This window comes from Entelurus aequoreus, linkage group LG10 (assembly GCF_033978785.1).
Source record: "Entelurus aequoreus isolate RoL-2023_Sb linkage group LG10, RoL_Eaeq_v1.1, whole genome shotgun sequence".
NCBI lineage: Eukaryota > Metazoa > Chordata > Actinopteri > Syngnathiformes > Syngnathidae > Entelurus > Entelurus aequoreus.
Genome location: NC_084740.1, coordinates 7,030,525 through 7,047,848, shown reverse-complemented (window position 1 = coordinate 7,047,848; position 17,324 = coordinate 7,030,525). Strand labels below are relative to the sequence as shown.

Below are 17,324 nucleotides of genomic sequence, written 5' to 3'. Positions count from 1 at the left end.
TGAAAAGTGAAACATTTGTTATCCTGGCATTAATAGTGCTGTGATTCTGTATGGTATCCATCCTTAGTTAAAACTAATATATGTTTCCAAAAACAAGAATCTGGTTTAGGGTTCCTTAGGATGACATTTTCATACAGCATGATTATAAAACATTATTACCTGGGGCGGCATGGCGTAGTGGGTAGAGCGGCCTTGCCAGAAACCTGAGGGTTGCAGGTTCGCTCCCCGCCTCTTACCATCCAAAAATCGCTGCCGTTGTGTCCTTGGGCAGGACACTTCACCCTTGCCCCCGGTGCCGCTCACACCGGAGAATGAATGATGAATGAATGAGTTGTAAAAATGAATGATGGGTTCTCACTTCTCTGTGAAGCGCTTTGAGTGTCTAGAAAAGCGCTATATAAATCTAATCCATTATTATTATTATTATTATTAAAGCAGGGGTCCCCAAACTTTTTGACTCGGGGGGCCGCATTGGGTTAAAAAAATTTGGCCCCGGGGCCGATCTGTATATCACTGCAAAAACCGAGATCTAAGTAAGATTAAATATCTCAAATAAGGGTGATATTTGCTTATTTTCTTTCCAATAAGATAATTCTTCTCACTAAGCAGATTTTATGTTAAGTGTTTTACTTGTTTTAAGGGTTTTGGTCCGAAATGATCTCAGACCTATATTGAGTGAAACATGCTTAAAACTAGAATATCAACTGTTGCACAGCTGTGTCATCAACACTCACAAGTATAAAACTACTTTTTTAAACTAATCATTTCTTATTTCAAGCATGAAAAACAAATGATTTTGACACAATTGTGTCTCATAATTAAAACAGATGAAAGCCAAATGGACTTGGCTGTTTTATTTTCAATGAAACAATAGAAAATTCGTACTCATATAGTAGTAAAGTTGTTGTTAGTTAGAATATACTTATTTTAAGGTATTTTTTGGGTTCATTGAGGTTAGCTAATTTTACGTGTTTTGGAAAGTCTTTACAAGCCAAATTTCCTTGTTCTATTGGCAGATAATTTTGCTTAGTTCAAATAAAATACCCCAAATTTTTCTAATTTTTTTTCTTGTTTTTGAACACTGACTTTTTGCAGTGTATATATATATATATATATATATATATATATATATATATATATATATATATATATATATATATATATATATATATATATATATATATATATATATATATATGTATGTATATATATATATATATATATATATATATATATATATATATATATATATATATATATATATATATATATATATATGTATATATATATATATATGTACACTACCGTTCAAAAGTTTGGGGTCACCCAAACAATTTTGTGGAATAGCCTTCATTTCTAAGAACAAGAATAGACTGTCGAGTTTCAGAGGAAAGTTCTCTTTTTCTGGCCATTTTGAGCGTTTAATTGACCCCACAAATGTGATGCTCCAGAAACTCAATCTGCTCAAAGGAAGGTCCGTTTTGTAGCTTCGGTAACGAGCTCAACTGTTTTCAGATGTGTGAACATGATTGCACAAGGGTTTTCTAATCATCAATTAGCCTTCTGAGCCAATGAGCAAACACATTGTACCATTAGAACACTGGAGTGATAGTTGCTGAAAAATAGGCCTCTATACTCCTATGTAGTTATTGCACCAAAAACCAGACCTTTGCAGCTAGAATAGTCATTTAGCACATTAGCAATGTATAGAGTGTATTTCTTTAAAGTTAAGACTAGTTTAAAGTTATCTTCATTGAAAAGTACAGTGCTTTTCCTTCAAAAATAAGGACATTTCAATGTGACCCCAAACCTTTGAACGGTAGTGTGTATATATATATATATATATATATATATATATATATATATATATATATATATATATATATATATATATATATATATATTCAGAGTGCGATGATGTCCCGTTATCGATGGGAAAATGCATTTTTATGATTTGCCTGAGCGGCTAGGAGACACAGAGTAACAAGCTGTAGAAAATGGATTAGAAAGGACAGATTTAAAAAAATAAAGCATTTAAAAAAATAAAAACATTTTTTTTAATTGGGACGTCCCGCGGGCCAGATTTTGGACGCTGGCGGCCCGGATCCGGCCCGCGGGCCGTAGTTTGGGGACCCCTGCCTTAAAGTATGATTCACATTCAGAATTTTCCATCCTTCTATATATGGTAGTTGGAGTTGCAGACAACTTCATTACTTCTAAATAGCAGTTTTCAGTCATGTCACAGAAGATGCAGGATTTGCTTTAAGTGGTGAAACTTCCTATAAGAGGACAGCTGTAGTGCTGTATTCTGACCATCATGTCATATTTAATTTGAACTTTTTTTTTTTTTAATACTCCTCAGTAGTCACGTACAAATTTGTGTGAATGATGCAAAATTATTTAAATGTGGTCCCCGTGAACCATATGAAGTCTTTTTCCCCAGGGTCCCCAGTGGGAATGATCAGCACATTACTTCATCAATCCAGAGATTAAAAGACGTGTATGAGCTAACTGGGCAGTGGACATTTTACACCATTTTTTTTTATGCCTCCACAACCTGTAGAAAGGGTGGTCCCCACAAGTCATGGTCAAAAACTTGGTCCCCATTCCAAATGATAACCAGTATGTGTGTGTGTGTGTGTGTGTGTGTGTGCGTGTGTGTGCGTGTGTGTGTGTGTGTGTAAAACATACCTGTGTGCGTTAGCCTGTGGGCATCCAGAGCCTCCTCTGAGGAGAAGGTCGCTCCACACTGATCACACACCAGCGCCTCTGCAGGAGCTGCGGAAACATGTTTAAAAAGAAAAAAGATGGTGTAGTGGTCAGACAGATTTGCACCGTGAGTCTCTTCATCTTGCATTTAGGCCCCCTTTACACTAAGGGTAAATCCCACCTAACCTAGTCCACACACAACAATGCCACTGTTTAAGACCACCGCCCGCCGGTGCAACGCGACCTGATACGCATGCGTGGAAAATGCGCACGTCATAGTCACCTCCCGTGTTGCTTTGTGTGCAAGTTTTTACATTGAACTTATCTGAACAATATCCAGCGTTGTGGTATTGCAATTAACTGGAATCCAGTGTGATGTGGGGCCCTATTGTAGTGAAGAGTCATCATACATGAATCACACCTGAGTCATCATACATGAATCACACCTGAGTCATCATACATGAATCACACCTGAGTCATCATACATGAATCACACCTGAGTCATCATACATGAATCACACAGCATCAATCAAATATTTATTAGACATCAATCAATCTAGGGATCTAGATATCTGGTCAGGACACTCCTCACTCTTTTGCCTTCGCTCAATCATCAATCAATCAATGTTTATTAATATAGCCCTAAATCACGAGTGTCTCAAAGGGCTGCGCAAGCCACAACGACGTCCTCAGTTCAGATCCCACATCAGGGCAAGGAAAAACTCAATGGGACGATGAGAAACCTTGGAGAGGACCGCAGGTGTGGGGACCCCCCCCTAGGGCGACCGGTGCAATGGACGTCGAGTGGATCTAGCATAATATTGTGAGAGTCCAGTCCATAGTGGATCTAACATAATAATGAGAGTCCAGTCCATAGTGGATCTAGCATAATATTGTGAGAGTCCAGTTCATAGTGGATCTAACATAATCGTGAGAGTCCAGTCCATAGTGGATCTAACATAATAGTGAGAGTCCAGTCCATAGTGGATCTAACATAATATTGTGAGAGTCTAGTCCATAGTGGATCTAACATAATAGTGAGAGTCCAGTCCATAGTGGATCTAACATAATAGTGAGAGTCCAGTCGCTAGTGGATCTAACATAATAGTGAGAGTCCAGTCCATAGTGGATCTAACATAATATTGTGAGAGTCCAGTCCATAGTGGATCTAACATAATAGTGTGAGAGTCCAGTCCATAGTGGATCTAACATAATAGTGTGAGAGTCCAGTCCATAGTGGATCTAACATAATAGTGTGAGAGTCCAGTCCATAGTGGATCTAACATAATAGTGTGAGAGTCCAGTCTATAGTGGATCTAACATAATAGTGAGAGTCCAGTCCATAGTGGATCTAACATAATAGTGTGAGAGTCCAGTCCATAGTGGATCTAACATAATATTGTGAGAGTCCAGTCCATAGTGGATCTAACATAATAGTGTGAGAGTCCAGTCCATAGTGGATCTAACATAATAGTGTGAGAGTCCAGTCCATAGTGGATCTAACATAATATTGTGAGAGTCCAGTCCATAGTGGATCTAACATAATATTGTGAGAGTCCAGTCCATAGTGGATCTAACATAATAGTGAGAGTCCAGTCCATAGTGGATCTAACATAATATTGTGAGAGTCCAGTCCATAGTGGATCCAACATAATAGTGAGAGTCCAGTCCATAGTGGATCTAACATAATAGTGTGAAAGTCCAGTCCATAGTGGATCTAACATAATAGTGTGAGAGTCCAGTCCATAGTGGATCTAACATAATCATGAGAGTCCAGTCCATAGTGGATCTAACATAATAGTTAGAGTCCAGTCCATAGTGGATCTAACATAATATTGTGAGAGTCCAGTCCATAGTGGATCTAACATAATAGTGAGAGTCCAGTCGATAGTGGATCTAACATAATAGTGAGAGTCCAGTCGATAGTGGATCTAACATAATAGTGAGAGTGCAGTCCATAGTGGATCTAACATAATAGTGAGCGTCCAGTCCATAGTGGATCTAACATAATATTGTAAGAGTCCAGTCTATAGTGGATCTAACGTAATAGTGATTATGTATTCAGTGTTTTTATGTATTCAGTGTCTTTATGTATTCAGTGTTTCCCATAAACTGCCAAGATACCTGTGGGGGCGTGGCTATGGGCGTCGTCACCATGACATCATCGAGTAATTTGCATAATTTACTACAATGATATGGATTTTCTCTAAAAAGGCTCAAAAATGTATACTTACTAATTAATAATAACAGTTTTGTTTTAAACGTCCATCCATCCATCCATTTTACAATATAATTACAACACTTTATGCACATATTTATATACAGATTTGAACAATAAGTTATTCACTGAAATATATTTATTAATTGTGGTTCTTACAAAAAATATATCTTATAAAATATAAAAGCTAAAATGTCTCTTAAAGCTCTGCCCCTTTAATTAGTGCATACTAAATAATTTAACTTTAGCCTACTACTACAACCATATTATTTACCAGCAACATAAAGTGAAACAGAGGCAGAGGTGTCCTGCCACAGTCAGTAACAAATAAACAGAAAACAGTAGTGGTCAAACACAAATAAGGCAACAAGAGAAGTATCCTACACTTGTCTTTTGTAAAGTAAATCTGAACAGCCTATATGGGCATCTACATCAACTATATGATTTGCCTGAGAAGCTGGACAGGACAAAAATAAATAAAAATAATTAAAAAAAAAAAGTTTTTAAATTTGTGGCGGACGTAGTTCTTTCGTGGCGGGCCGCCACAAATAAATGAATGTGTGGGAAACACTGGATTTGAAAATGAAAACTATCAAAATGGCCCCGCAGGCTTTAATTTGTCCGTGTGCGGCCCTCAGTGGAAAAAGTTTGGACACCCCTGGTTTAAGGGGTTATCCAGCTTAGTGTAGACACAGCCTTAGAGGAGGGAGGGCTACTTGGTACTGGTCAGGTGCAAAGGAACGGAGGAAGCCACCACAGGAACACGAGTCAGACAAACAAAAGCAGCAGACAGGGTGCAACGGCCCTTCTTCCCCACAGAAGCAGCCAAGCTGAAGAGTTTTATTTACCAAGTCCTGTTATCAGCCTCTGAACAGTGAGTAGACTGTCTGCCTGAGAGGCCACAGAAGGACTGGGTGTTCTCTCTGCAGCAGACACTTAGCGCCCGCGGCACACTCACTTTTTTATACAAAAATTAAATAAATAAAAAAATTCACTTCAGAGTCGACAGCCCCCGTGTCCCGTCGCATGCGACACAACGACACTTCCCAGTTCACCTTTGGAATGCCCTTGTCTTTTGCGACGAAAGAGACGCGTGCACGTACGGCTCGCAAGGAACGCTCAATCCGTGCCGTGCACTCACCTCACACCTGCACACACACACACACACACACACAGCTGTCTGGATGTGGGTCGGCTCTCACAGAGATGTAAATCGGTTGCAGATCCATACTGGCCCAGGGCTCATTCACTGATCTATTTTCTGCTCAGCTGGCTTTAAATGAAGTTAAAATGACTCATTAAAACACCCACAAGCTTTGGGAACTTTGAGCGCCGGAGCCTAAATGTGGTCCTCTTTCAACTCTCACCATGCCTCCGTGCACAGGCAGACATGATGGATTGTACTGTGCTTCAACATAGGAGTATTGTTATGATGTGTGTATAAGATAAGACATATTATCGGGCGTTTTGTGTCGCAATATTATGCAAAAGCAACTTTTCTTACCTTCTGGTACCTGCTGATTCGTATTTGGGATCTGCATAAGTCCTGAAAATGTGCGTGCGCTTCCGCCTTTGTAGTCCGTGCAGACACCGTAGTCGATAAGCTTCTTCTTTTTCTCTATCTTCTTGTTATGGGACATTCATCCTTCATTGTTGCCATTTCTACTATGAAGTAGTGTAAAGTTCTTACTAGAGATGTCCGATAATGGCTTTTTTGCCAAAATTCCGATATTGTCCAACTCTTAATTACTGATTCCGATATCAACCTATACCAGGGGTCGGCAACCTTTACCACTCAAAGAGCCATTTTGGCAAGTTTCACAAATTAAAGAAAGTAATGGGAGCCACAAAAAAAATTTTTAAATTTAAAATGAAAAACACCGCATACAAAGCTTAAATGCTTTGTGCTATGTTAACCAGGGGTCTCCGACACACGCACCGGCACGCACTTTAATGTGGGAATTTGATGTTAGTGCAGCCCGCGAGTTTTGAATGAATGGCGCTTGATAGCGTCATACTTGCCAACCCTCTCATTTTTCCCGGGAGACTCCCGAATATCAGAGCGTGATGACACTGCATTTGGCGCCCTCTACAGTCTGCCCTAACAGTGTACCTGCTCGACCACACATAGAATGCAATTTCAGCTTGCTCACGTAAGTGACAGCAAGGCGTACTAACTCAGCAGCCACACATCTTACACTGACGGTACCAATACCCAGAATCCCATGCAGCCCTAACTCTTCCGCTCAACCAACGCACGGAGAGGGGGGGGGGGGGGGGGGGGGTTGATGTGTGGGGGGATTTGGTGGTAGCGGGGGTGTATAATGTAGACCGAAAGAGTTAGGGCTGCATGGGATTCTGGGTAATGGTTGTGTTGTGTTTATGTTGTGTTACGGTGGGATGTTCTCCAGAAATGTGTTTTTCATTCTTTTTTGGTGTGGGTTCACAGTGTGGCGCATATTTGTAACGTAACAATGTTAAAGTTGTTTGATACGGCTACCGTCAGTGTAAGCTGTGTGGCTGATGAGTAAGTATGCTTTGCTGTCTCCTGTGTGTGCAAGTAATAACAACATGCAACATGTGGCTGGACTGGCACGCTGTATGTAAATGCTATAGAGGACAATTACTGCAGTGCAATTAGGGCACGCCCTTTATTTAGTAATTAGAGTGTAAATAGGATTATTTTTTCCCTGGGAGTAATCTATGAGGGACACTGAGATCCATAAGTCTCCTGGGAAAATCGGGGGGGTCGGCATGTATGTAGCTGAGCCGCATCAGAGTGGTCAAGGAGCCGCATGCGGCTCCGGAGCCGCAGGTTGCCGACCCCTGACCTATACCGATATATACAGTGGTGGAATGAACACATTATTATGCCTAATTTTGTTGTGATGCCCCGCTGGATGCATTAAACAATGTAACAAGGTTTTCCAAAATAAATCAACTCAAGTTATGGAAAAAAATGCCAACATGGCACTGCCATATTTATTATGGAAGACACAAAGTGCATTATTTTAGCTTGGAATTTGGGACATGCTCTCCCTGAGAGAGCATGAAGAGGTTGAGGTGGGCGGAGTTGGGGGGAGGTGGGGAGGTAGGGGGTAGCGGGGGGTGTATATTGTAGCGTCCCGGAAGAGTTAGTCCTGCAAGGGGTTCTGGGTATTTGTTCTGTTGTGTTTATGTTGTGTTACGGTGCGGATGTTCTCCCGAAATGTGTTTGTCATTCTTGTTTGGTGTGGGTTCACAGTGTGGCGCATATTTGTAACAGTGTTAAAGTTGTTTATGCGGACACCCTCAGTGTGACCTGTATGGTTGTTGACCAAGTATGCTTTGCATTCACTTGTGTGTGTGAAAAGCCGTAGATATTATGTGATTGGGCCGGCACGCAAAGGCAGTGCCTTTAAGGTTTATTGGCGCTCTGTACTTCTCCCTATGTCCGTGTACACAGCGGCGTTTGAAAAAGTCATACATTTTACTTTTTGAAACCGATACCGATCATTTTGAAACCGATACCGATAATTTCCGATATTACATTTTAAAGCATTTATCGGCCGATATCGGCAGTCCGATATTATCGGACATCCCTAGTTTTTACTTATATCTGTCAGTAAACTCACCATGAAAGCACTAAAACATACCGGTGTAGTGAGTTGACATTATTCACTCAAGGAACTTTAGTTATTAAAGAGTTGCGGTCGGACGGGTTTTTCACGGGACACATTTCCGGCCTTGTTGTTGCACTAGTGAGCCACGGATGAGGAGATGCTGCTCCGTTATTGATTTACAGTCGCGGTCAAAAGTTTACATACACTTGTAAAGAACATAATGTCATGGCTGTCTTGAGTTTCCAATAATTTCTACAACTCTTATTTTTTTGTGATAGAGTGATTGGAGCACATACTTGTTGGTCACAAAAAACATTCATGAAGTTTGCTTCTTTTATGAATTTATTATGGGTCTACTGAAAATGTGAGCAAATCTACTGGGTCAAAAGTGCAATGTTAATATTTGCTTACATGTCCTTTGTTAAAGTTAAAGTACCAATGGTTGTCACACACACTAGGTGTGGTGAAATGTAACCTGTCCCCTTCCCCTTGTTCACCCCATGGGAGGTGAGGGGAGCAGTGAGCAGCAGCGGTGGCCGCGCTCGGGAATCATTTTGGTGATTTAACCCCCAATTCCAACCCTTGATGCTGAGTGCCAAGCAGGGAGGTAATGGCTCCCATTTTTATAGTCTTTGGTATGACTCGGCCGGGGTTTGAACTCACGACCTACCGATCTCAGGGCGGACACTCTAACCACTAGGCCACTGAGTAGGCAAATTGACAAGTTTCATTGCAATAAGGCACTTTTGGTAGCCATCCACAAGCTTCTGGTTGAATTTTTGACCACTCCTCTTGACAAAATTGGTGCAGTTCAGCTAAATGTGTTGGTTTTCTGACATGAACTTGTTTCTTCAGCATTGTCCACACGTCCAGGACTTTGGGAAGGCCATTCTAAAACCTTCATTCTAGCCTGATTTAGCCATTCCTTTACCACTTTTGACGTGTGTTTGGGGTCATTGTCCTGTTGGAACACCCAACTGTGCCCAAGACCCAAACTCCGGGCTGATGATTTTAGCTTGTCCTGAAGAATTTGGAGGTAATCCTCCTTTTTCATTGTCCCATTTAAAGCACCAGTTCCATTGGCAGCAAAACAGGCCCAGAGCATAATACTACCACCACCATGCTTGACGGTGGGCATGGTGTTCCTGGGATTAAAGGCCTCACCTTTTCTCCTTCAAACATATTGCTGGGTATTGTGGCCAAACAGCAAAATGTTTGTTTCATCTGACCACACTTTGCAAATGTATGTAAACTTTTGATTGTGACTGCACATACAGAAAAATACAAGCTTTCCAAAATTGGACGTGTTGCCAAAACCTATCGACCTCTTGGGGATGTTGATCAGAAATGGTGTGAACGAGCGATCGGTGAAGTAAAGCACTTTGGTGGACACGAAGGTATTCAACCCAAACAGGCCCAGAGCATAATACTACCACCACCATGCTTGGCGGTAGGTCTGGTGTTCCTGGGATTAAAGGCCTCACCTTTTCTCCTCCAAACATTTTGCTGCACTGCAAAAACTGAAATCTAAGTAAGATGAAATATGTCAAATAAGGGTGATATTTGCTTATTTTCTGTCTGATAAGATAATTCTTCTCACTGAGCAGATTTTATGTTAGAGTGTTTTACTTGTTTTAAGTGTTTTGGTCCGAAATGATCTCAGTAAGATATTACAGCTTGTTGCTGAGATGTTATGACCTATATTGAGTAAAACATGCTTGAAACTAGAATATCAACTGTTGTGTCATCAACACTCACAAGTATAAAACTACTTTTTTAAGTAATAATTTCTTACTTCAAGCATGAAAAAAAAAATCATGATTTTGACCCAATTGTGTCTCATAATTAAAACGAATGACAGCCAAATGGACTTCGTTGTTTTATTTTCAATGAAACAATAGAAAATACGTACCGTATTTTTCGGAGTACGAGTCGCACAGGCCGAAAATGCATAATAAGGAAGGAAAAAAACATATATAAGTCGCACTGGAGTATAAGTCGCATTTTTTGGGGAAATGTATTTGATAAAAGCCAACACCAAGAATAGACATTTGAAAGGCAATTTAAAATAAATAAAGAATAGTGAACAACAGGCTGAATAAGTGTACGTTATATGAGGCATAAATAACCAACTGAGAACGTGCCTGGTATGTTAACGTAACATATTATGGTAAGAGTCATTCAAATAACTATAACATATAGAACATGCTATACGTTTACCAAACAATCTGTCACTCCTAATCGCTAAATCCCATGAAATCTTATACGTCTAGTCTCTTACGTGAATGAGCTGAATAATATTATTTGATATTTTACGCTAATGTGTTTAATAATTTCACACATAAGTAGGGATGATGTTTGATAAGAAATTATCGAGTTCGAGCCCATTATCGAATCCTCTTATCGAACTGATTCCTTATCGATTCTCTATCGAATCCAGATAGGTTGTTGTATATGGAAAAAAACACAATATTTGGTTTAACAAAAGCTCACTTTTATTTTATTTAAAAAAATTACAATAACATAAATACATTTATATCGACTGTTACCCCCCCCCCCCCCCTAAAAAAGAAAAAAAAAAAGTATATATTGACTGTTGTTACCCAAAGTATATTAAGTGGGATTTTTCAGAAAAACAAATATATAAAGTAACACAAAAACAACCTGTCTCTGTGATCACTATAGGTGTATAAATAATAATATAGTGTTAAATGAAATCAGTCCGTTGGGCACAAAACTGAAAATAATATAGCTCTCCAAAAAGTGCACTTCTGCTGCTATTGGAACATACTAACTACACACACTATGACACTAAGAACACCACAGTCATCAATCAACAATTCTTCCCCCTTACATGAGAGCGAAGCCTGGCAATAATTGTGTTGAGGTTATACAGCTTGCAGACAGCTAACAAACAATCCAAAGTAGATTCATCCATGTAGGCTCTTTATTGTTGTTGATCTTGCTTTGTCTTTCCTATCTTTACTTTTGTCTTGCACTGGACTGTTATTTTTTTTTTTAAACTGAAATACACACAATGACAAATGTATAAGCTATATGATTCAATTAACATACTGAAATATAATACACAATATGTAAATATTAGCTTCACACAATTATACGGTAATATCATCAAACAAATACTTCTGAGTGTTGAAACTATTTCGATTGTGGAAATATATGACTGGCAGCCATTTTAAGTCCTCAAAACATCTATTGAAACGGTGCACAAAAATCGTTTTTTCAATAAACATCTTAGTATCAAACTTAACCACTTTCCACTTTAATATTGAGTTACGTAAACAAGTTAAACAGTTTACTTACAGACTTATCTTTTCCAAGGCTTGTAAGAGCTAACACAACTTGTCTACTTCTCAATTGTTTCAACCCGGAAGTGCCCAAACTAATGACGCGTAGTATTTTCATATCGCCACAAGGTGTCAGTAAGAGTCTACAATCAAATGGGCACATTGCAGGTCCCACAGGGCATTTCCTGTACGTGGGAAGGGATTCGTTCCCAGGGATTCGAATAAAGAACCAACTCTTTTTCTTTACTATAGTGGCCTCGATAACGGGAACCGGTTCTCAAAAAGGGATTCGAGTCCATGGAATCGGTACTTTTCTTACCGAACAACCGGGAGAACCGATTTCGAACGTCATCCCTACACATAAGTCGCTCCTCAGTATAAGTCGCACCCCCGGCCAAACTGTGAAAAAAAAACTGCGACTTGTACTCCGAAAAATACGGTACTCATATAGTAGTACAGTTATTAGTGAGAATATACATACACTACCGTTCAAAAGTTTGGGGTCACCCAAACAATTTTGTGGAATAGCCTTCATTTCTAAGATCAAGAACAGACTGTCGAGTTTCAGATGAAAGTTCTCTTTTTCTGGCCATTTTGAGCGTTTAATTGACCCCACAAATGTGATGCTCCATAAAGTCAATCAGTTTTGTAGCTCCTGTAACGAGCTAAACTGTTTTCAGATGTGTGAACATGATTGCACAAGGGTTTTCTAATCATCAATTAGCCTTCTGAGCCAATGAGCAAACACATTGTACCATTAGAACACTGGAGTGATAGTTGCTGGAAATGGGCCTCTATACACCTATGTAGATATTGCACCAAAAACCAGACATTTGCAGCTAGAATAGTCATTTACCACATTAGCAATGTATAGAGTGTATTTCTTTCAAGTTAAGACTAGTTTAAAGTTATCTTCATTGAAAAGTACAGTGCTTTTCCTTCAAAAATAAGGACATTTCAATGTGACCCCAAACTTTTGAACGGTAGTGTATTTTAAGGTATTTTTGGGTTCATTGAGGTTAGCTAATTTTACTTGTTTTGGAAAGTCTTGACTAGCCACATTTTCTTGTTCTATTGGCAGTTAGTTCAAATAAAATACCCCTAATTTTTGTATTTTTTTTTTCTTGTTTTTGACAGCTCAAATTTTTGTTTTATCTGACATCACACGGACAAAGATAAGACCTGTGGTCAGATGCAACAAAAAAAAGCCACGACATTATGTTCTTTCCAAGTGTATGCAAACTTTTGATGGCGACTAAAACAGTCATCTCCATCTTTTGACACTCCCGTCCTTGCACGCCACGCCGCCACAACAAAGACGCCCACAAAATAAAAGCTCCAATCTGTTTCATTTTCTAAAAAATGTTGTTTTTTTGTAATCATTTGGTTGCACAGCGCAAATAGTGTCACACAACCATAGCGCCGCTGTAGATCCTAATGTTGTGTGACGCCGTCCAGTGCCGTGTGTTGTGTTGTGTGTGATTGTGTGATAAGGGGAGAAGAGAACATAGTGCATTGTCTTGTGCAGTCAAAGGCACGGAGTGTGCTCTCATCCATAAACCATCAAACTGTCTCCAGACGCGACTGCAATCGTCCTCCATCAAAACACTTTGTCTGGCATACCAAAATAAGAGCCAGCATCGAGCTGAATACCAAATCAGCCCATTAGAGCGGCGGAGCGCGTGCTCCTTAGCAACCAGAAGGATCTAAGGCTGCTATACCGAAATACACGACGACAAAGAAATGAGATTCACCCCCACCCCCAATTTTTGTGGTTTGTTTTCATGTAGCGTTACAGGTCGGCGTGCACAAACTCCAATAGGGTTAAAGGTTTGGGAGAAACAAAGCGTGTGTGTGTGTGTGTTTAGAGGAAACAACAAAAAGAGACGACTCAGGGAAAGTTTAAAGATTCTCTCTCATCTGTCAGCAAGATGTCACTCCTAAACAATACCCTTCTTGTCTTGTCTGTACACATTTTCCAGCTGAGGTTTGTGTTTAAAGTTGCATTTTTAACCGACTTGATTCCCTCCCTCCCTCCCTGCGCCTCGTTCTCTATTTTGGATAAAGTAGCTGGGAGAGCAGTCAGGTCTGATTAAGTCTGCATTTGGGTACAGTGTGTTCCTGGACACACATCTGCGAGCGAGCCATCACACACGCTTCGGAACACTGGCAGAACACCCAGGCCTGCCGGCAGCTCATGATGTCATCACTCATGAAAAAAAAAAAGAAGGGGCAGAGCTGGCGAATGGCCAGGGTCTCTCCAAATACACAAAAAAAAACCCGGAAAGGACTCGGGGAGCGAGGGACGGGAGGGTGGAAGAGGTGCACGCGGCGGACCCCGGGCACGGGGAAGGAGGCGTGAACCAGCCGACGAGGAGGAGGAGGGGCTTGAGGGTGAACAGGTGCAGCTGATGAAGTGTTTGGAGTAGTGTTGTCCCTATACCAAGATCTTGGTACCGGTACCAAAATTATTTCGGTACTTTGCACAGAAAAAGTGCATTTTTGCCTTTATTTTAACAAAATCTTAGGGTACATTAAACATATGTTTCTTATTGCAATTAAGTCCATCCATCCATGTTCTACCGCTTGTCCCTTTCGGGGTCGCGGGGGGTGCTGGAGCCTATCTCAGGCGGGGTACACCCTGGACAAGTCGCCACCTCATCGCAGGGCCAACACAGATAGACAGACAATATTCACACTCACATTCACACTATGATGTTAGATCCACTATGGACTGGACTCTCACTATTATGTTAGATCCACTATGGACTGGACTCTCACTATTATGTTAGATCCACTATGGACTGGACTCTCACAATATTATGTTAGATCCACTATGGACTGGACTCTCACTATTATGTTAGATCCACTATGGACTGGACTCTCACACTATTATGTTAGATCCACTATGGACTGGACTCTCACTATTATGTTAGATCCACTATGGACTGGACTCTCACTATTATGTTAGATCCACTATGGACTGGACTCTCACAATATTATGTTAGATCCACTATGGACTGGACTCTCACAATATTATGTTAGATCCACTATGGACTGGACTCTCACACTATTATGTTAGATCAACTATGGACTGGACTCTCACTATTATGTTAGATCCACTATGGACTGGACTGTCACTATTATGTTAGATCCACTATGGACTGGACTCTCACAATATTATGTTAGATCCACTATGGACTGGACTCTCACAATATTATGTTAGATCCACTATGGACTGGACTCTCACTATTATGTTAGATCCACTATGGACTGGACTCTCACACTATTATGTTAGATCCACTATGGACTGGACTCTCACAATATTATGTGAGATCCACTATGGACTGGACTTTCACACTATTATGTTAGATCCACTATGGACTGGACTCTCACTATTATGTTAGATCCACTATGGACTGAACTCTCACACTATTATGTTAGATCCACTATGGACTGGACCCTCATACTATTATGTTAGATCCACTATGGACTGGACTTTCACACTATTATGTTAGATCCACTATGGACTGGACTCTCACTATTATGTTAGATCCACTATGGACTGAACTCTCACACTATTATGTTAGATCCACTATGGACTGGACCTTCATACTATTATGTTAGATCCACTATGGACTGGACTCTCACAATATTATGTTAGATCCACTATGGACTGGACTCTCACTATTATGTTAGATCCACTATGGACTGGACTCTCACTATTATGTTAGATCCACTATGGACTGGACTCTCACTATTATGTTAGATCCACTATGGACTGGACTCTCACAATATTATGTTAGATCCACTATGGACTGGACTCTCACAATATTATGTTAGATCCACTATGGACTGGACTTTCACACTATTATGTTAGATCCACTAGGACTGGACTCTCACTATTATGTTAGATCAACTATGGACTGGACTCTCACTATTATGTTAGATCCGCTATGGACTGGACCCTAACAATATTCAGCTAGATCCACTCAACGTCCATTGCACCGGTCGCCTAAGGGCTGGGGTCCCCACATCTGCGGTCCCCTCCAAGGTTTCACATTGTCATCCCATTGGGTTGAGTTTTTTCCTTGCCCTGATTAGGGATCTGAGCCTGTCGTTGTGGCTTGAGCAGCCCTTTGAGACACTTGTGATTTAGGGCTATATAAGTAAACTTTGATTGATGATTGATTGACATTCACACACTAGGGCCAATTTAATGTTGCCAATCAACCTATCCCCAGGTGCACGTCTTTGAGGTGGGAGGAAGCCGGAGTACCCGGGGGGAACCCACACAGTCACGGGCAGAACATGCAAACTCCACACAGAAAGATCCCGAGCCCGGGATTGAGCTCAGGATCTTCGTATTGTGAGGTACATGCACTAACCCCTGTGCCACCGTGCTGCCCTGCAATTAAGTCCTTAAATAAAATAGTGAACATACTAGACAACTTGTCTTTTAGTAGTAAGTAAACAGACAAAGACTCCTAATTAGTCTGCTGACATATGCAGTAACATATTGTGTCATTTATACACCTATTATTTTGTCAACATTATTAAGGACAAGTGGTAGAAAATTAATTATTAATCTACTTGTTCATTTACTGTTAATATCTGCTTACTTTCTCTTTTAACATGTTCTATCTACACTTCTGTTAAAATGTAATAATTACTTATTCTTCTCTTTTTTGGATACTTTACATTAGTTTTGGATGATACCACAAATTTGGGCATCAATCCGATACCAAGTAGTTAAAGGATCATACATTGGTCATATTCAAAGTCCTCATGTGTCCAGGGACATATTTACTGACTTTATAAACATAATATGAATTTAACAAAAAAAACTAAATAAGATGTGATGCCAAAAAATATCGACGTAATCATAGTAGTATCGACTACATACATGCCTGTACTTGGTATCATTACAATGGACGTCAGGTGTCGTTTGTTTACATTTTGACGGCGGTGAGCGACGGTGTGTAGTGAAGCATGTTTAGCTATTCCTCGTCCTGCAGTGATAATGATACTTGTAAGAAACTTACTTTATTTGTCGCCATGGAGGCGAGGACTAGTGATTTAGAAGTAGCTAAAACACGTTAGCCGCTAGCTAGCTAGCCATGTCTTAAAGCACCTCTTCCTGAGGGCGTTTCAGTGTTATAACTTCACCTTTATTGTTAGTTTTTAAGCCAAAATGCGTCCGTTCTCCCTTTTCTGTTTTAAACACTGTGTCTGCTTGTAAGTACTCTGTGATTGTGCGCTGCCGAACATGCTCGTCTGCTCGTAAAACCAGCAATGACATGACGTAACGACGATGGAGGGGCAGGGGGAGTGGTGGACCAGTACTTTTTAGAGGTGGTATAGTACCAAATATGATTCATAAGTATCATGGTACTATACTAATACCGGTATACCGTACAACCCTAGTATATAATGGTAAAAAAAAAACGGGTGAGTTCAATAGGGCCTTCGCATTGCTGCAAGTCA

At 40.2% G+C, this 17,324-nt stretch overlaps 1 protein-coding gene across 1 annotated transcript in view; it reads right to left on the bottom strand.

The window, feature by feature from the left end:
• The window catches only part of LOC133659276 (zinc finger and BTB domain-containing protein 16-A-like), a 91,812-nt gene that overhangs the window by 45,799 nt on the left and 28,689 nt on the right, over nucleotides 1–17,324 (bottom strand). Inside the window, exon 4 of the mRNA XM_062062016.1 lies at nucleotides 2,692–2,778. Coding sequence (XP_061918000.1) covers nucleotides 2,692–2,778 — 87 coding nt within the window. The remainder of the gene's footprint in view (nucleotides 1–2,691; nucleotides 2,779–17,324) is intronic.